This window comes from Chaetura pelagica, unplaced genomic scaffold (genome assembly GCF_000747805.2).
Source record: "Chaetura pelagica isolate M959 unplaced genomic scaffold, ChaPel_1.0 scaffold117, whole genome shotgun sequence".
Classification (NCBI taxonomy): domain Eukaryota; kingdom Metazoa; phylum Chordata; class Aves; order Apodiformes; family Apodidae; genus Chaetura; species Chaetura pelagica.
The window spans coordinates 7,705,573-7,726,281 of record NW_009954185.1 but is presented as its reverse complement, the minus strand read 5'-3'; the positions used below and the strand labels follow the sequence as shown (position 1 = coordinate 7,726,281).

The 20,709-nt window shown below is 42.1% G+C and overlaps 1 protein-coding gene across 1 annotated transcript in view; it reads left to right on the top strand.

The window, feature by feature from the left end:
• Positions 1-20,709, top strand: part of LRP6 (low density lipoprotein receptor-related protein 6) — a 106,531-nt gene that overhangs the window by 80,088 nt on the left and 5,734 nt on the right. Inside the window, 7 exon segments of the mRNA XM_010002976.1 lie at positions 5,853-6,055; positions 6,602-6,813; positions 7,938-8,128; positions 14,558-14,767; positions 16,071-16,196; positions 17,590-17,826; positions 19,488-19,598. Of these exon segments, the coding sequence (XP_010001278.1) occupies positions 5,853-6,055; positions 6,602-6,813; positions 7,938-8,128; positions 14,558-14,767; positions 16,071-16,196; positions 17,590-17,826; positions 19,488-19,598 (1,290 nt within the window).

Below are 20,709 nucleotides of genomic sequence, written 5' to 3'. Positions count from 1 at the left end.
GAAGAGTGTGTGATAGTTTGGCCTGTATTCCAGACTTTGTATAGCCTTTAGGTGGGTCAGGGTTTAATTCAGTAGTAGTTCAGTTTGCCAGCTGATGAGATGCTGAGGTTGGCCACTCTCATACCCCCAGAAGTGTTTCTTCATCAGTGAGGAGAGGCTTGGATCCACAGTCAATCCAGCACTTCAGATTTCTGATCTCAGTGGAGCCAAGCCCCATTTTTCTTCATTGTTGTACAGAGTACAAACTGCAGGGCCCCTCAGGCTGTGTGTAATTAGTTTCTAACCAAATAATTTATCCATCTCAATAACTGGCTGCCAGTGAAACTCTCATAGTTTTGGCAGCCACACTGGATGGCTGATTTCCACTGGTGTCATTCAGATTAGTCAGTGGGTGAAGAGATTCGTGGCACGGAGAAACAGATTGTATCTTGTCTGCATTATGCATGAGTAGAGAGATCCAACTGTTGTTTTAAAGCCAAAAGCAGGGCAGCTTGTTCCATAAATGCCACCTCATCGCATTTTTTGAAAATCACACTTGCTGGAAAAACTCTGCTTTTTCTATCCCCACCCTCATGTGTCCTATGCTCCTCCTTTCCTTTTTTATTACAAGGGTCACTTGCATGTCAACTGAATTTTTGTACTCTAACACTCTCACACCTTCTGTGAGTGAGAAGCGTGGCTGGCACCTCTCTGGTGGTGACTGTGATTTTGTAGGTGGAGGAATTTGATTTCCAGCAGAGAATAAGCACCGAACTGATCAAAGGTCATGTTTTCTTGTGAAAATGCTCTTGGTAACAAAGGAAGGAGAAAGATACAGAAAATACATTGTGAGCATATAGAACCATTTCCCTGCAGTACGGTTTGGAGCTGCTCGTGAGGTATTAGGAGGTTTTTTTTTCTGTTGTGTTCAGACTTGGGAACTTTACAGCTTCTCATTTGTAGGTAATTGGAGACTTAGGCTTCTCTGCATATAATTTAATTTTTCTCTTGGCCACTATAATTGCAGCATGAATAGTTTTAACTTTCTCTTTACTATTTTACTTGCTTTGTACTCCTGAACATTATTATTAATCCAAATCCTGTCTAGAGGCCAGTTCCTCCCTTCTGGATCACCTTGCTTGTGTATGCATAGATCATTTTAATTACAGGAAGGACAAACTGCTCTGATGAGGCCTGGTATCTCATCAGACCTACCATGTGTCATGAAGTTTGAAGGCAGTGTTACACAGGGGATGTGCTCATTTCACTCCATTTCCTGCCAAAAATATAGTAAACATATGTGATTATTTGGAGGGAGAATTATGAAAACTGGGAATGGATTTCTGAAATTGATACAATTTCAGAGATGTGGGGACTCAGGGAAAAATTCTGCTGTTGCTCTTTATAATGAGCCATCAATTCAAAGTTATAAGCCAGATAATCTTAGACAATGAGAGAGTGTCTTTGGGGAAAATGTAAAGAATTTTAGGTGCTTCTGATGGTATGTTTACCTGTGCTGTTTTATTTTAAATTTTTTTCACTTTCCATTACACTCTTAACTGCTTGGTAAGAATTTTAATGTTTTCTGAATCTATTATTTTGCTCTACACATTGATATTTGAGGTTAGTGCCAGTTACAGATTCCCTGGGCCTGGAGAAGGATCACAGGCCAGCAGGATGACACACAAAATGCAGGAGAATGTAATCCCAGCCAGGAAGACAGCTTCAGTGGGGTCCCAACTTAAATGAGTCTGTACATAACATGGGGAACAAATAAGAGGAGTTACAGACCTATGCATGACTGCAGGGCTATGATGTTAGCCCCACCCATCACTGAGATGTGGTCAGATTACTTCTATGACTGGAGCATTGGAATGGATGGGTACAAGCTCTTTAGGAAGGACGGGCAGGGGAGAAGAGGAGAGGGTGTCACCCTCTTATTCAGTGACCAGCTGAAGTCCATGGAACTCCACCTGGGGATGGAGGGGAAGCTGACTGAGAGTTTGAGTCAGAATGAAAGGGAGGGCAGTGACAATTTACCTTAGATTGGGGATCTGCTATAAGGCACCTGACCAGAAAGACTGAGAGTATAAGGCCCTCTAGAGACACAAGCCCTGATCCTTATGGGGGACTTCAGTCTGTCCCCTGCTGGACAGACAACATAGCAATACATAAGCAACCCAGGATGTTTCTGGAATGCATTGATGACAGTTGCCTCTCCAAGTGGTAGAGGAACATGGAAGGTTCTATGCTGCACCTTGTTCTCACCAACAAGGACGATGGACAATGTGAAGCTTAAGGGCAGGCCTTGGCTGCACGGATCATGAAATGGTTGAATTCAAGACCCTTACGGCAACAAGGAGGATGCAAAGCAAGCTCACTACTGTCAACTTCAGGAGAGCAGACTTTGACCTCTTCAGGGGTCTGCTTGTTACGGTATCATGGGATAAAACCCCTGAAGGGGAAAGGAGCCTGAGAAAGCTGGTCAATAATTCAAGGATCACCTCCTCCAAACCCAGGCACAATGCATTCCAACAAAGAAGGCAGCAGACAAGAATGCCAGGAGGCCTGCATGAATGAGCAAGATGCTCCTGGACACACTTAGATGTAAAAACAAAGTCTACAGAGGGTGGAAGCAAGGACAGGCAACCTGGGAGGAGTACAAAGTAGTTGTCTGAGCAGCCAGGGATCTGTTTAGGAAAGCTAAAGCCCAGACAGTATTAAATCTGGCCAGGGGCATCCAGGATAACAATAAAAACTTCTACAGGTACATCAGTGATAAAAGGAAAACTAGGGAAAATGTGGGTCCTCTCCAAAAGGAAACAGGAGACCTAGTCAGATGGGATACAGAGAAGCTTGAAGTACTCAATGACTTTTTTTGCCACTGTCTTCACTGGTGAGGGAGAAGAGCAGGTTCAAGACCATCTAAAGAACCTGAAAGTACACAAGTCCATGTGACCTGATGAGATGCATCTGTGCCTCCTGAGGGAACTGGTGGATGAAGTTGCAAAGCTGCTTTCCATCATATTTGAGAAGTCTTAACAGTCTGATGTTGTCACTGACTGGAAAAGAGGAAACATATCCTCCACTTTCAAAAAGGGAAAAAAGGAAGACCTGGGGAGCTAGAGCTCAAGTCAGTCTCACCTCTGTGCCTGACAAGGTTATGGAGCAGATCTTCCTGAAGGTTCTGCCAAGGCACACGGAAAATGGGGAGGTGGTCAGTGGCGTTACCAAGAGCAAAGCATACCTGACAAATTTGGTCACCTTTTATGATGGAGTCACCACATTAGTGGACAAGGGGAGAGCAACGGATGTTATCTACCTGGACTTGTGCAAAGCCTTTGACGCTGTCCTGCACAACATCCTTGTCTAAATTGGAAAGATATGGATGTGATAGATGGACCAATCAGTGGATAAAGAATTGGCTGAGTGGTTGCACCGAAAGAGTTGTGGTCAACAGCAAGAAGTCCAAATGGAGACCAGTGATGGGTGGCATTCCTCCAGGGTTGATACTGGAACCAGTGTTGTTTAACATCTTTGTTGGTGACATGGACAGTGGATCGGAGAGCACCCTCAGCAAGTTTACTGACAACACCAAACTGTGTGTGGTTGACACACTGGAGGGAAGGGATGCCATCCAGAGGACCCTGAGAGGCTTGAGAGGTGGGCCTGGGCCAGTTTCATGAAGTTCAGTAAGGCCAAGTGCAAGGTCTTGCACCTGGGTTGGGGCAATCCCAAGCACAAATACAAGCTGCGTGGAGAATGGATTGAGAACAGCCTTGAGGAGAAGGACTTGGGGGTATTGGTTGATGAGAATCTCAACATGAGCTGGCAATGTGTGCTTGCAGCCCAGAAAGCCAACCATGTCCTGGGCTGCATCAAAAGAAGTGTGGCCATCAGGTCAAGGGAGGCAATTCTCCCCCTCTGCTCTGCTTTCATGAGACCTCACCTGAGTGCTGTGTCCAGTTCTGGAGTCCCCAACACAGGAAGGACATGGAGCTTTTGGAGCAAGTCCAGAGGAGGGCCACAAAGATGATCAGAGGGCTGGAGCACCAGGCTGAGAGAGTTGGGATTGTTCAGCCTGGAGAAGAGAAGGCTCCAGGGGAGGCACCTTATAGTGGCTTTCCAGTACCTGAAGGGGCCTTAAGGAAATCTGGGGAGGAAGTTTTTACAAGGATGTGGAGTAATAGGACAAGGGGTAATGTCTTTAAACTGGTAGAGGGAAGATTTAGCTTAGACATTAGGAATAAATTCTTCACTGTGAAGAGTGATGGGGCATTGGTTGCCCAGAGAAGTCGTGGATGCCCCATTCCTGGAGGTGTTCAAGGCAACCTGGTCTAGTGGGAGGTGTCCCTGTCCATGGCAGATGGGTTGGAACCCATCTGGTATTTAAGGTCCCTTCCAACCCAAATGATTCTATGCTTCTGTATACGCCTGGCTTTGCTTTTTTTTGGTGCTTAACTTCTACAGTTTAGAGCTAAGTAGAAGGCAGCTTAATTATTGGAGAAATGCTTGGAGGGGACATACAGTTTTTCCAGAAGGAAAATACACCTTGCAATTACATCCAATTGTTATAGGATGTTAGTATTAAGTGTTAGTTACCAAGGAAACTCCCCCCTCTTCCCCTCCCCCGTTTTTGTTTGTTGTTGTTGGTTTTTTTAGCAACCTGAATAAATGTTCAAATCATATGCCTAAAATAACAAAGCCAGCTGGCTCCCTGGAAGACTTTTGCTACCTCCCCTTTCCAAGGTGCTGCCTTACCTGTTTTACAGGCTGGATTGAATGAATGCAGTGTCCCACTGCTCATCTCTCCAGACTTGTGCTATAGAATATTCATTGCACAAACTTCATGGAGGCTCCAAACTGCATTTCTGGCTGCTGGTTCTTGTGCTGTCTTGCACAGCAGTGGCTCCAGGTAGAGAGTTATTGAAAAGAACACTGTGAAAAGGGAAAATGCTTTGATTACCTCCTCTGATTTCTGACTCAGTTATGTAATACAGGGATAATTTATTTTTAACAATGTATTAAATGTCTTTGTGCTTGCTGTAAGATAAAGCTGATAAACTATAGCTATATGGGGTGGGGAAGTCTTATGTGTGATGGTATTTATAAGAAAAAAATAATAATTTGTCCAGGAAGATTTTGCTGGGCATCTGGAAAGCTGGAGCAAAACATGAGATTTTTTTTTTTTTTTTTTAATTGCAAGTTAGCATTCCCAGATGGGTACCTAGAAATAAGAAAGATACACATTTGAGAAGAGTGAATAGATTTTTCTCCAGAAACACAGCCTTGCCCACATCTAAGAGATTTTTCTGTGGGTTAGTAGTTGTTCCATTGAAGTGTAGGCAGAAAGGGTTTGTGGGAACTGGACTGAATCTATCTAATGGCAATCTCTCTTCCCTGGGACCTCTGAATAAGGAATCAGTGCTGGCTTTTGCTCAGCTTCCTCTGCAAGTAGAAGTGTACCTAGGAAAAGGTTCAACTTCAAAATAGTGCAGCTACATTTCTCTGGGACTCTTTAGAAACGAAATTGACAGTTCCTTGAGGGGCATGTCTGACCTGCTCTTCTTTGAGGTGATTTTGACAGAAGTCTTCACATTCATTAGTCTTGTAACTTAAAAAATTACCTCTGCCTGTCACATCTATGTTCAAACATGTGTAGTAAAAAGGTCATTTGAAAGACTTTCCAAGCTGATCAGAGGTTGGATTTTTTATGTTTTGATTTTTTGACAAAGGAAGAGGGAGAAGGGAAATGAAATAATAGATTCTCTCTGGTTTCATATAGTTGTTACCATCATTGAACATACAAATACCCAACATTGTTGCTGTGTGTAACCCTTTTCACTTTGTTTTGTTGGTTTGTTTTTTTCAAGCCCCTACAACCTTTCTGTTGTTCAGTCAGAAGAATGCAATTAATCGCATGGTGATAGATGAGCAGCAAAGTCCAGATATCATACTTCCAATCCATAGTCTCAGGAACGTTCGAGCCATCGATTATGACCCCCTGGATAAACAACTGTACTGGATCGATTCCCGGCAGAACATCATCCGGAAGGCACAGGAAGACGGCAGTCAGGTATCCCATGGGTGATGGAATTTCTAAAATATAGGGGAGGCATGCCCTACACCCAACACTGAATGATTGTGCATGAATATTGTAGATACACAGTACTCTCTGGCCTCTATTTTTACCTGCTTTTTTATCCATTCAGCTGCAGTATTGGGAATTGGTGGTAACAGGCTTCTGTTGTAGAGTGCTGAGTTTGCATCTGTCCAAAGTGAACTAAGAGTTCTCAGAAAATCAGAGGAAATGTGGAGGCTGACCCTGAACTTTCAACATAGAGACAATTTGGACTTAACTGCTCAAACTTACCAGGTCTTACAAGCTGCATCAAATTAACATGATTGCCATTACAACAAAACATCAGGACTAAATGTCTGTATCTGATTAAAGGTGTTACTGGAGCAACTGGACCTGGGTGTCTCCTTAGTTTACGATGGTATTTTGGCTGCCTCCTTTTGCTGAGCAGTAGCTTGATGTAGTGCATTCATAGCAAATAAAGTCGCTTACATTGGATCAGATTAAATGCTCTTCTGTGGGTTGTTTTTCCTTCCTTTCTAGAGCCTCACTGTTGTGACAAGTCCAGTTCCCAATCAGAATTTAGATATGCAGCCGTATGACCTGAGCATTGACATCTACAGCCGCTACATCTACTGGACCTGCGAAGCTACTAATGTAATCAATGTGACACGCCTGGATGGGAGACCCATCGGAGTGGTGCTCAAAGGAGATCAAGATAGGCCCAGGGCCATTGTGGTGAATCCTGAGAAAGGGTATGTAGCTGAGAGAGCAATGTGGGGAAAATTCAAACTGAAGGTCTTGGGAATCAAATTGTTTTCCTTCTTCTGGTGGTTTTCTCTTTGTCAGAATAAAAACATCTTTGTCATAGAGGGTATAGAATGTACCCTCAGCAAGTTTGCTGATGACACTAAGCTGGGAGGAGTGGCTGACACACCAGAAGGCTGTGCTGCCATTCAGAGAGACTTAGATAGGTTGGAGAACTGGGCGGGGAGAAACATGATGAAATTCAACAAGGGGAAGTGCAGAGTTTTACATTTGGGGAAGAACAACACCATGTCCCAGTACAGGTTGGGGGCTGAACTGCTGGAGAGTAGTGTAGGTGAAAGAGACCTGGGGGTCCTGGTAGACAGGAGGATGACCATGAGCCAGCAATGTGCCCTTGTGGCCAAGAAGGCCAATGGCATCCTGGGGTGCATTAGAAAGGGTGTGATTAGTAGGTCAAGAGAGGTTCTCCTCCCCCTCTATTCTGCATTGGTGAGGCCACATCTGGAGAATTGTGTCCAGTTCTGGGCCCCTCAGTTCAAAAAGGACAGGGAACTGCTCGAGAGAGTCCAGCGCAGAGCTACGAAGATGATTAAGGGAGTGGAACATCTCCCTTATGAGGAAAGGCTGAGGGAGCTGGGTCTCTTTAGCTTGGAGAAAAGGAGACTGAGGGGTGACCTCATCAATGTTTACAAATATGTAAGGGGTGAGTGTCAGGGGGACGGAGTTAGGCTTTTCTCGGTGATGACCAGTGATAGGACAAGGGGTAATGGGTGTAAATTGGAGCATAGGAAGTTCAAGGTGAATATCCGAAAAAATTTTTTTACTGTGAGAGTGACAGAGCACTGGAACAGACTGCCCAGGGAGGTTGTGGAGTCTCCCTCACTGGAGACATTCCAAACCCACCTGGATGAGTTCCTGTGTGATGTACTCTAGGTGACCCTGCTCTGGCAGGGGGGTTGGACTAGATGATCTCTCGAGGTCCCTTCCAGCCCCTAAGATTCTATGATTCTATGATTCTATGATTCTATGATTTGTTAGTATGTCTTGGTCATCTAGTAAAAATGTGAAAAGTTCAAATAAACTTTTTTTCCTCTAATAATTTCTATTCCAGGTACATGTATTTCACCAACCTACAGGAAAGGTCTCCTAAAATTGAGAGAGCAGCATTGGATGGAACTGAACGAGAGGTCCTTTTTTTCAGTGGTTTGAGCAAACCTATAGCCTTAGCTATTGACAGCCAGCTAGGCAAGCTGTTCTGGGCTGATTCAGACCTGCGGAGAATTGAAAGCAGTGACCTTTCAGGTAGAGTAGCACTTTAATTCAGTGATTCATTCGTGGGGTGTGGGTGTGGGGGAATGCAGAGAAAGGTGTCTTCTTTTCCTTCCTACTATAAACAGTCTGTACTGTGATTCTAATCGCTCCCTAAATTCCCAGCCAGGGAATGTGCATGATTCATACAGCGTGCCTTTACTGTCTCATTCCTCTATCTGTTATTTGCATTATTAATTGCTACACATGCTATTTACTTCAGTTTCTCACTGCAAGACCTTCCTGTGGTTTCCCAAAGTTAGTTCACAGATAACTTGCAGCAGTTTTGGAAAGGGGAGGGAGAGTATTGTTTTTAAAGGCATTGGTTTTGGTGCAGTAATCTGTCAGTCAGAGGAAATCTTCCTGTTAGTGGAAAAATCTTGCCTGCAAAGTTAAAGCAGGAAGTGTGCAGGTCACTTATTTACCTGTCATTTAGGGTGAGATTATGTGAGAAGGACAGAACAGATTGGACATCTCTCTGTTCTTAAAAGGCAAAAAACTCCCTCTTCTGGCTATGGAATTCTCTTTGCTTGTTCCCTAAGGCTGGTTATGCAGCTTGTCTGACCTCCTCTGTGAGTTGATTCAGCTTACTTAACCACATAAACAAAATAATAATCTAACAACAATATACAGAAAAAATGAAATAGAGAGCAGTGTTCTCTTGATTTGGAAGGATGAATTGGTTCATCAAGAGTCCAGCAAACAGCCAGAACTGACATAGGAGAAGATGCAAAAATCATGCAGTCAAATTGAGTAAGAGAGACTGAGATACGTCTTATTTACTAGCCGGATCCAATAAGCTGGTGGATCAACTCAGCTGTCTCATGTGGTTTTGGTAGTAACTTGTGATACAAGCTGGACTGGATGCTGCTGATGGGAGTGCCAGGATGATCTGAACACACACATACCCACCTCTGTTGGCTGATGGGGTAAACGCTCCCCTCGCTTTGCTGCTAGTGGAGAGCAGTAGCAGGTTTGCTCCTTCCTCTGGTGTAAGTCCATCCCTGGTTTGAATAGTGCATATCCTTGTACTAAAGCTGAGTCTTCATCAGAAGCATAAGTACATGCATATGGACATAAGGACACACTTTGCAATCTGTGTATGAGTTTGGAAATTTAACAAGAGTATGATAGTTTGTAGTAATGTCTTTCACTGGTGACATGATAACCTTAATTCAAAGTAGCAGCATGTAATACCAGTAACAGGAGAGGTGCCTGAGGTCATGCCAGTCTTCAAAAAGGGCAAGAAGGAGTACCCAGGAAACTACAGGCTAGTCAATCTCACCTCCATCCCTGGAAAGGTGATGGAACACCTCATTCTGGATGTCACCTCTAAGCATGTAAAGGAAAAGGTTTATCAGGAATAGTTACTGTAGATTCACTAAGGGGAAGCATGCTTGAACAATCTGATAGCCTTCTATGACAGCATGACTGGCTGGGTAAATGAGGGGAGAGCAGTGGATGCTGGTCTCCCTTGACTTCAGTAAGGTTTTTGGCAGTGTCTCCCATAACATCCTCTTAGGTAAGCTTAGGGAGTATGGGCTGGATGAACAGACAGTGGAGTCCTGAAGAAACTGGCTGATGTAGTTGCCAGCCCACTCTCCATGATATTTGAAAAGTCATGGCAGTCAGGTGAAGTCCCTAGTAACTGGAAGAAAGGACACTTTACACCCATATTTTAAAAGGGTAGAAAAGAGGACCCTGGGAATTACCGACCTGTCAGCCTCACCTCTGTGCCTGGGAAGATCATGGAACAGATCCTCCTAGAAGACATGCTAAGGCACATGGAGGATGGAGAGGTGATCCAGGAGAGCCAGCACAGCTTTACCAGGGGCAAATCCTGCCTTACCAACCTAGTGGCTTTCTACAATGGAGTGACTGTACAGTGAACAAGGGAAGACCTACAGATGTCATCTCTCTGGACTTCTGCAAGGCCTTTGACACAGTCCTCCACAACATCCTTCTCTCTATGTTGAGGAGATATAGGTTTGATGGGTGGGCTGTTCAGTGGATAAGGAATTGGCTGAATGATCGCATCCAGAGGCTAGTGGTTGATGGCTTGATGTCCAGATGGAAAAGAGTGACAAGTGGTTTCCCTCAGGGCTCTCTACTGGGACCGGCGTTGTTTGGTATCTTCATTAATGATATTGACAGTGACAATGAAAGCATCCTCAGCAAGGACACCAAGCTGGGTGGTGCAGTCAATATGCCAGCGGGAGAGGATGCCAACCAGAGGGACCTTGACAACCTAGAGAAGTGGGCCCAGGTGAACCTCATGAGGTTCAACAAGGCCAAGTGCAGGGTGATGCATCTGGGCTGGGGCAACCAAAGATATCAGTACAGGCTGAGAGAAGACATGCTAGAGAGCAGCCCTGTGGAAAAAGACCTCGGGGTACTAATGGGCAAAGAGCTGGACATGAGCCACCTATGTGCAATTGCAGCCAAGAGGGCCAACAGCATCCTGGGCTGCATCAAAAGAAGTGTGACTAGCAGATCAAGAGAGGGGATTCTGCCCCTCTACTCCGTCCTGGTGAGACCTCACCTGGGGTACTGCACCCAACTGTGGAGCCCCCAGCACAAGAAGAATGCAGACCTACTGGTGTACAACAGGCTGCCCATGAACCAACAGTGTGTCCTTGCAGCGAAGAAGGTCAGTGACATCCTGAGGTGCATTAAGAAGAGTGTGGCCAGTACGTCAAAGGTGGTCATTCTCCCCCTCTACTCTGCCCTACTGAGGCCACATCTCTGTCCAGTTCTGGGCTCCCCAGAACAAGAAAGACAAGGAACTACTGGAAGGAGTCTAGGGGAGGGCCATGAAGATGATTAGGGGACTGAAGCATCTCTCTTATGAGGAGAGGCTGAAAGAGACCTGGGTCTATTTAGCCCAGAGAAGTCTGAGAGGAGATATAATCAATGCGTATAAATATCTAAAAGTAGGGGGTCAAGAAGTTGGGGCCACACTTTTTATACACTCTTTTGATGGTGCCCAGGGACAGCCTGAGGGAAAAAGAGTAGAAACTGGAACACAAGAAGTTCCATCTGAACATGAGGAAAAGCTGCTTTGAGGGTGACAGAACACTGGAACAGGCTGCCCAGGGAGGTTGTGGAGTCTTGTCCTCTGGACATACTAAAAACCTGCCTGGATATGTTCGGGTGCAATCTGCCCTAAGTGACTCTGCTCTAGGAGGGGGGTTGCACTAGATGATCTTCAGAGGTCCCTTCCAACCCCTACCATTCTGTGATTCTATTACACCAGTGTGATTTTCAGTTTTCTATAAAGTTGCTAGAATAAGCTTTTGTTGTGGGAAACATTTCCATTTTTCTAAACTACTGTATTTGAGGCTCAGAAGGATAGTAATTTTTTTCTATGATTAACGTGGTGTGTCACTAAAAGATGAACTACAGTATCCTAACTGTTTACTGTTCTAAAACACAGGACATCAGCAGAGTTAGCAAAGTGTTTCTTTTAAAAAATTGATATGATGTATCCCAGTATGTTCTAGGCTATCCCAGATCCAGGGCCTGCATGAGTAAAGTAATGGGCAGCAGCAGAACATATGTGGCTTGTTTCTCTCTGTCTCTTATCTACCAGGAATTAGGGCACCAGAGCAGTCTAAAACTAATCTAGCCTGTTTAAAATGATTCTGCTTTTTGGTTTTTGCCTTTTTTTTTTTTTTTTTTTTAAGATGTGGCTGTTGGATCACCAATATTGTGCAGTAAAAGTTTTTCTTATTTTCAAAGAACATATAGAAATGTCATTCCAAAACCTCTCTCACTTTTTGGCATTTGCATGACAAATAGGTTGCTATAATCACCACCATAAATTGCTAACTGCTGAGATGCATTCCTGTTCTTAGGAGTGCTGATTAATAGGCTTTTTGATCAGCAGAGTAATTTTTCTGCATGTTAGCATCTTAAAAACATGCACAGTCTCTTGCTCTGTCTACTCTGATGCCAGTACCCATAAAGAGAAGGAGAGATAGAATGCCTTTTATGTGATGCAGTCCTTCTCTTTCTCCCTGTCCTTCAGACATGCAGTTAGGACTTGGTTATGCTGCCCAAATGGGAGATCCTATTGAAATTAACCAGATTCTTCAGATGATTAAGGGGTTGTTTATGAAAAGATGACTGGAATGAGCTCCCTACCATGGAAACTATTTGGAAATTAGTTCTTCTATTCCAGAATAATTAGTGTGATTTGGAAACATGTAATGATTCTAGAATTAAGTAATTTTTATTTGGAAATAGAATGAGCTATGGGTGTGTCCTGATTTTTGTGTGTGTTTGTTTGTTTTTAAATCTTATAATAAAAGGTATTGCTGGAAAGAGAATGGTGATGCCAGGAGACCAAACTCCCCTTAATCACATCTCCCTTTCATCTGACATTTCTAATAAAGAGGACTAGCACCCTGATGAGCCAGCTTTGGATTTTATTGTTGGTTTATGGCAGGAGAGATTTCAGTGTCTCAGTTTAGTCAGAAATAGTTACACTTGATCACAAATATTAAAAAGAAAGATTAAGACATTAAGGAAGTGAATATTTTAAGCTTCAGAGCTTTGGGAGCATTCTGCAAAATGCTTTGCCAGTTGACATGGGCATGGCAGAGCAGGGCATGTACAGACTCCATTTGGGTAGGCCAAGGTCTTAGTTTTAACTATGTTCCTTCCTGTCATCTCTGCATTTTCCTCTATTCCCAGCTTAGCTTTTCTTCTCGAGGTGCCGTTTGCTGTTTCATACCTTTTCCCTATACAATGAGGCATGTTCATGGGGATTAATAGACAGTTGCAATCATTTGGTTTGACTTACATCACTCAGTCTTTTCATTCCTACATCAGTCTGCATGTAGCCTCTTTCAGAATCCATCAACGTCTTTCCTTAATCAGATAATTGCTGGTGCTGTTCCAAAATGGTGGGCAAGAGCCCAGTCTATTTGAGAACATTTGACTTCCTGTGTTCTGCTTTAGGTGTTACCACTTGCTAAATGTTTCAAAGGTTACTTAAATTCTGAACTCCGTCCACATTTAGCAAAAAGGAGATAAATACTCTTTTCATAACTGAATTAGTTTTTAAGTCATCATCATTGACATACTGTTGATTGAATTGTCAAGAAGCCAAAAAATATTCTTGCTGCTAAACAAAGCAGAGGGATAGAACTTGCTCAAATTATAAAATCATAAAGTGTATGCATTTTTTGTCCCATAACATTGTCTTGTGTGGGCATGGGAAGATGTTTCTGTTATTCAGTTGTACTAGTATATTTTTACACAACTAAATTAAAAAAAAAAAAAAGAAAATTGTTTTGTGGATAAATATGTGCAAAGCTACTGTCTTCTGTAATAAAAGTAAAAAATAAGCATGGTAGTGAGCCCAGATATCTGAAATACTAGGATTCATAGGTAAATTTTAAGCTGTGGCCTAGTTTTATAGTATGTGATATTGTTTCAGCATTTCAAAATTGAAGCAGATTCTGTATTTTCATGACTTATTTTATGCTCAGAATCTGTTAAATGTCACTAAATCTTCAAGTGCTAATGACAATGTAATGTAAAATAAACAAAGCATGGATTAAACCTCACTCTTGAGCTGTCAGGTTTTGATAAACATTGTTTCCTTCTGTGTATGAGTTACGAAGTCTTTACTGTCTTTGGACAGTCTTCAATGATACCTTTAAAACAGCTGTGGGCTGTCTTCTATTGATCTGGAATGTTAACCATGAAGTGTGGCAGTTTCTCGTGACTATATTTTATGCTGGGTAATCTAGGATAAATGTCAAGAAATAATCTTCAGAGGTGTAAGGCTAAAAAGCCTCTTGGCTGCTACTGATGATTGCTAAAGGAACTGAGGAAAGTAAATCTTTACTAGGAAGAAAGGAGCAATTTAAATTCCCAATTTAGCATGAAAACCTCTAATGAAGATAATATAGTTGAAACAAAAGAATACAAGGAAGTCAGAAGTAAAAGGTTTACTTTAATCTCATAATCCATGTAAAAAGTACTAACTACTTTACTTTCACTTAGATTTTATCTTGTATTAGCTAACTCAAGCTAATAATCCATCTTTGTATTACCTGTTGTATGCCAAGACAAAGCAGTTAATCTCTCCAAAAAGGGAGAGAAGAATAAAAAGAATTACCAGTTCCCATCATATTAATAAAAGGTAGGATAGGGTCATGAGATCTAGGCCCCCAACTCCAGATGCTTCTTAAATAAATACTTCAAGTAAATATACTTGAAGCTTAAAAACTGTCATCTTAATGAAAGTTGGAAAAACAAAATTGTCTGCAAAACGCATCAGTCTTGTATCAGAATTGCTTGTGTTTTTTGTAGTAGGCTTACCTGGTAATGTGGAAGTAGTGGAGAATACTGGTGTGAGTAGCTTGGAAAATGTTTGTGATAGTTGATTCTAGTTGATCCCTTCTGCAGGTGCTAACCGGATTGTTTTGGAAGACTCCAATATCTTGCAGCCTGTGGGACTAACTGTATTTGAAAATTGGCTGTATTGGATTGACAGGCAACAGCAGATGATTGAAAAGATTGATATGACTGGTCGAGAAGGACGTACAAAGGTCCAAGCTCGTATTGCACAACTCAGTGACATCCATGCTGTGAAAGAGCTCAACGTTCAGGAGTACAGTAAGTGCAATCCCTGTTTGCATGTGCAGACAATGCCTGTGGGGCTTGAGGCAAGGAGTGGCTGCAGAGAGATGAGCCTGTTTTGCCTTGTCACTGATCAACAGCTGTGCAGAGCGCAGGGACCAGAAGCTGGTATCGGTCTGTGTCTGTACATCACCAGGGTGCAGTAAAGTTTGTTTCCTTTAGGCAGTTGGCAGTGGACTGGAAATCTATCACAACCCCAGCATCGTGTTTTGTTGCTGATGACAACTGGATTGGTAGTCCCATAGAGGCATCTGGCATTTGAGTGTCTATAGGCACAGTGGAAATGTTCTGTTATCCCTAGGAGACAATTATGGTAGCGACATGCTAGCAAGTCACTATTAGGTGTTTAACCTGTGTGGACAGGCACAGTTCTCAGGACATTTTACTAGCAGTAAATGTTGCAATGGACTTGCCTGCCTTGAAGGCGAAGTGAATTATTTCTGTTGGTGGCAATTCACATTGAAAGGAAATGATGGAAGAGCAGTGTTGCATTTTGCAAAGGAAGTATGTATTAACTAACCATTTGTGTTGAACATGGCTGTGCCTTTTAAAGTTTTCTGGTTACCAGGATGCAGCCTTTCCCCACACACTGAAATGGGGGAAGCTGAATGGTTAAAGCAGTGGAGCGGCAGTCATCCTGGAGAAAATAGGCCTTGTTAATAGGCTGTGTTGCATGCCTTGGAGAAATATGTAGAAAAATGTCTTGGGATGTTTAATTAAAGCATCACTGCAGACTACTACTAGTTTTGTTTGCTGTTAATCTCAGTAAATCTGTTAGGAGTTCCAAGAGACGTATGTTGTCGTTATTAAACATTAAAATGAAGAGACATTTATCTAGAGCATGTTAATTGGAGTCTTGGAGACACTATGGAAGCTTCAGAATTTATAAATTAGAAAAGTTTACCTTTTTAATGGTCTTTGATAGAGAAAATGAAGTATGGAATCCGAGACATCTTTTTTTGTATTATTCTACTATTTTTGCTGCAGAATTAATTCTACCTCAGACAGGAAGCAAACTGCTTTGAATACTCTACTGTTTCAATAGATTCCATAGCATGACTCTCAGTATTTCAGATCATGGACAAGGATCAGTGTGTGATGATTACTAATGTGTGTAAAGGGAAAAAACACACACGACACAATGCAACTTTTTTGGAGTTGTTTTTAGTAGTGATCTCGATAGGGGGAAGTAGGTCCTGTGTGCCCAAATAAATCACTGAAAGGTCAAGAAGGAGATGGGGATTTCTTGTCAGTACCTGTCTTATTTTTAAAATCACAGGGCAACATCCTTGTTCTCAAGATAACGGAGGCTGCTCACACATTTGCATCGTAAAGGGTGATGGCACCACGCGCTGCTCTTGCCCAGTCCACCTTGTTCTGCTGCAGGATGAGCTGTCCTGTGGAGGTAAGGCCTTCCCATGCTGTGTGTTACTGAGCTCTAACTTCTGAGCTCAAACTTCTGGTTTGGGGGAGGGGTTTCCATCTTTAGGGGTGGCTTCTGAGCAGAGAGAATGTGACAGTGCACCAGGTGCTGTTGCATGCTTTTTTTTTACACACTTATCTCTTTGCCTCCCATCCAGCTAAATCTGCCAGTATTGAGAGTAAGAGAAGAAGAAAAATTAATTATTTAACTCTCAAATAAGGATTTATCTTCACTTTTTCTGCTTAAGACTGCTGAATTATTTCAACTTGAGTATATTTTTTTAATTGGATTATTTTTATTACTTTTTTCTATCACTGTATGTTCTCCTTTTTCAAACAGTGGTAGATTCTCATGTTCTAGCATATTGCACCATGTTTGTGCTGTTTTATTCTTTTCTGCTTTCCTCCTCAAACACACCCTGTGCATGTCTTTCTGAACTGCAGTCCCAGAAGGGCAAGTTGCCTCCTCTGTGGCGATATGGCCACTGTGGCCTACGCCTTGGTGTCTCCAAGGGTGGGGTTGAAATGGGGGAGAAGAGAGGCACTTTGGTGCTTGGGTCTCTCTGTGCTACCGTACTGAATGGATTTATTATGCAATCTTCTCGCCATCAAGGCGACGTGTGGTCTCACAATGGAACAAGAGCTAACATAATCCAGATATTTTCTCAGAGCAAGTTTTAATACCAAGCCAAAAGCTGGGGGGGGGAGAAAGGGGGATTAAAAAAAAAGGAGAAAAATCCACACTTACTTACTGCGTGAGATTAACAGTTACTGTAGTAAATGTTAAATAACAGCTAACAGCTGTGCTGAGATCGCGAGACTTGACTAGATGGAGCAGTTTTTTTGTTGTTTTAAAGGAATTTCGACTAAACAGAGCTGTCAAGGGCACATAACTAGACACTGAGTCACAGTACGTCCATCTGCAGAGCATTACATCCTTTTAATGTGTTCTGTGCAATGACTGTTGGACATTGAAAAGAAAGTGAACCATCAGTTGTGTACACGGTGTTGCAGGAAAGGGGGAGTAGAAAAATGTGTTGGCTTTAAATGAAGACTTTTTAAGGCCTACTTAACAGAAAGGTGTAAGAGGTTGAAGTGAGAAGGAAAGAGAATAATTGTTTTGAGTATGCATGTTTCTCTCATCCTCTTGTTTTGTCTAAAAACCACTATATCTATGTGTCTGCATCAGTCACATGGGGTTTAAGATCTGCACGAATGACTGTGGGGCAGTGGGGTGGAAGTTACCTTATGATGTGGCACATTTATCAGCTGCTTGATAAATCAAAGCAGCTGAGATCTTCTTGTGCTTACCTGTCCTGACCTACTGTTTGTTCACCTTGATTTTTAATTTTTGTTTGTTTGCTTGATTTTTAAAGAACCACCAACATGCTCCCCTCAGCAGTTCACCTGTTTCACAGGTGAGATTGACTGCATCCCAGTGGCCTGGCGCTGTGATGGCTTCACTGAATGCGAAGATCACAGCGATGAAAAGAACTGCCCAGTGTGCTCAGACACCCAGTTTCAGTGTGAGAGTGGACAGTGCATAGACAGTGCCCTCCGGTGCAATGGAGAAGCAAATTGCCAGGACAACTCAGATGAGAAGAACTGTGAAGGTACAGACAATCTTTTCAAGAGTGATGATAATAAAGCTGTCATGAGGATACTATGATAGATACCAAACTTATTGCTGAGTAGGATTTGGAAGGATCCAAGATTCTGCTAGTTTTTAAATTGATGTATTGAATTGGAAATTATTTCGCAACTCCGTACTTCTGTTTCTCAGAAATAACACTGATCTCTGCACAGGGATTTAACCTCTGTTTGTGAAAAGATATGTTTTAACCTCTAAAAACCTGGTAACTGAGTGAATTGCAAAGTTGAGCAAGCGAATCTTTGTCATAGTTCTTGTGTACCTTATACTGAGTAAAGGTCTCAGGATTGTTTATTTGTAATACCTGAAGAAAATGAAGTAAAGCTTTTTTGAGTAAGAGAGAAGGAGAAAGATGACATTTCTGGAGACCTCTTCTTCCTATAGAGCACAGAAAAAGAGAGTAAGCTATCATTACAGAGAGAAGCTGCTAGTGCCAACACCATGAGAATTATGTTCTTTGAATTTTGGACAAGACAGGTGAAACCTGAACTACTCCACCACTATACAATGGGAAACATGAGCAAAGTCACCCTTTTCCCACTGTGCAAGTTGTGAGGAGTTGTAGGGACAATTTATAAGCTTGAAAGGATGCCTCTTTTCTGTATCCTTTCAGGACATTATCCTTCTTTGAAGAGGCTGACTAGCAGTCTTTGAATCAAGGCTGAATTTCTTTCAAAAAATGTGCTCTTGCTCAAACAAAAACACACAGACTGATGCAGGAGTTCCTATGTGATGAAAGGTGATTGTTAGCCAGATGAGATGCTGACATCTGAAAATACATTGTGCATGTTATCTTCCCAGTTGCTATCCATTGACTGGAGATATTAGACCAGGGGCTGTTTATCACCTTCAAAGTGGCCCTGTTATTCAGAGTATTCAAGTCGATTACAGATCAGAAGAGCCTTTAGTTTAACTTCTCAATTCAACTCAAGTCAAAAAGAATTTCTGGATTTATGAGAAACAGGAGGGGAAAATATGTGTAAACAACAGCAGCCAGCACCTTGCCTGCAGCACCTTTTTTCCCAAAGCAGTAGTTTATTTTTTGAGCATACTGGCAAAGCTCCAGTTTTATCTTCTGTCTTTCATTTCAGTTTAAAAACATGATGTCAAGTGAAATATAATGTCCCATGATCAAGGAGTTATCTGGATTACAGGAAGAGCACAAAGGGCATTGAGAAACCACATTTATCTTTCTTAAACAATTGGTTTGGCAGATTTCTTTTTAATAACTTAATTCTTGTTTCATTACAGTAAACGCTTAGACCTAGGGATTCTTATAGTAATTTTGCAATAACCATGTCCCTAGGATAAGTGACTGTGTTCTCAGTGTTCAACTTCTGAGTTACTTTGCACAAGGTAAATTTATCTTGTAGAGTCCTTACTGTCAGCAGGCAGTAAGGACCAGGTGCCTACTGTGCAATAGCCTCAGCAGAACACTGAATCCCTTCTGCATTGTTGGCACGAGGGGCTTTAATGTACCACTGGCTACTTCAAGAAATGAAGCTAGAAACAGCCTAAGCTCTCCCAAGGTACTCCTGGTTGGATGCTTTGTTGTTGTGTTTTCTTAATAATTTTTAAAGTCTTTAATAGTGACTTGTGGCATGTGGGGTGTTCTCTTTCCAGTGCTTTGTTTAACCGATCAGTTCCGCTGTGCCAGTGGGCAGTGCATTGGGAAAAGCAAGAAGTGTGATCACAACCTGGACTGCAGTGACAGCTCAGATGAGCAAGGCTGCTGTAAGTGTAAAGCCTGAGACCCAATTGAAATATCCAAAATTTGCTTCTTACCTTCCCTATGGCTTAGATTTTATTTTGCCAACCAGTCTGAGTTAGTTGTTCCCAAAATGGATGCTCCTGTTCAAAACAGCTGTCATGCAATTAAAGCACAATATGGTGAAATAGGAATAATAAAAATAACCAGTATTCTGAATGTAGTCTCTGAGGCAGAGTAGGCTAGGAAATTTTCTCCACTTACCTTTTAAAACTTTTAAAAGAAATAAAAGGTTTGTTTTACTGTAACCTGTTAGTGTGCTGAGATGGTGCAGTGTTAAAACATTTTCTTAGCAGCATGAGGCTTTTATATATATATATAGCTGCTCTGCTTCATGTTTTTTTTCATCCAGAGAATTAATAGCAGGTGCTTTTAGAATCAGAGCAGCACTCTGTTTACAGAATAAACCTTCTAAAAATCCTTTGGTATCTTGAAAATATGTAATTCTCAGTTTGATTTATGATCTGTAACATATGATATCCCCCACCTTGAAATCTCCGGGGCTCTGCAAGAGAGTCACTGCCTTTAAAAGTCCAACTTGAAAGTTCATTTTCACTGTTGGTGCTTTAAAAGAAATTGTAAATAGGGACATCTCTTCTTGTGTTAGAGATGCATATATCATCATTAACACACAAGTAACTTGAAAATGCAAGGCCAGAGTCGGACCCTTGATCTTACGAAGGAGTAGTAGATGTTCTGTCATGCTACCAAGTTATTAGTGACGTTATTACAGACATATTAGTTATCTTCATTATAATTCATGTATTTTCTGGTTTTGTAACAGAGGATGGAAAATTAGCCCACCCAGAGTAAGATTGCAGTCGTCCCTCTTACAGTACGATCAGAAGTATATTTTCTCTGTAGTTGGTGACAAGCTGGGTAAAGTGTGGATTTGGTGTTCAGGGAGAAGAAAATGTGTTGAGAAAAAGACTTGCAGTAATAGATAAGATGTAAAACACCGACTAGAACAGGGAAGTACTTTAAAGTCTGCTTTTCTTGTCAAATTCACACAGCACAGGCAGGAGGTTGTCAGTTATTCCCAGAAATGACATTGCTTAGAATTGGTATTGTAGGGAA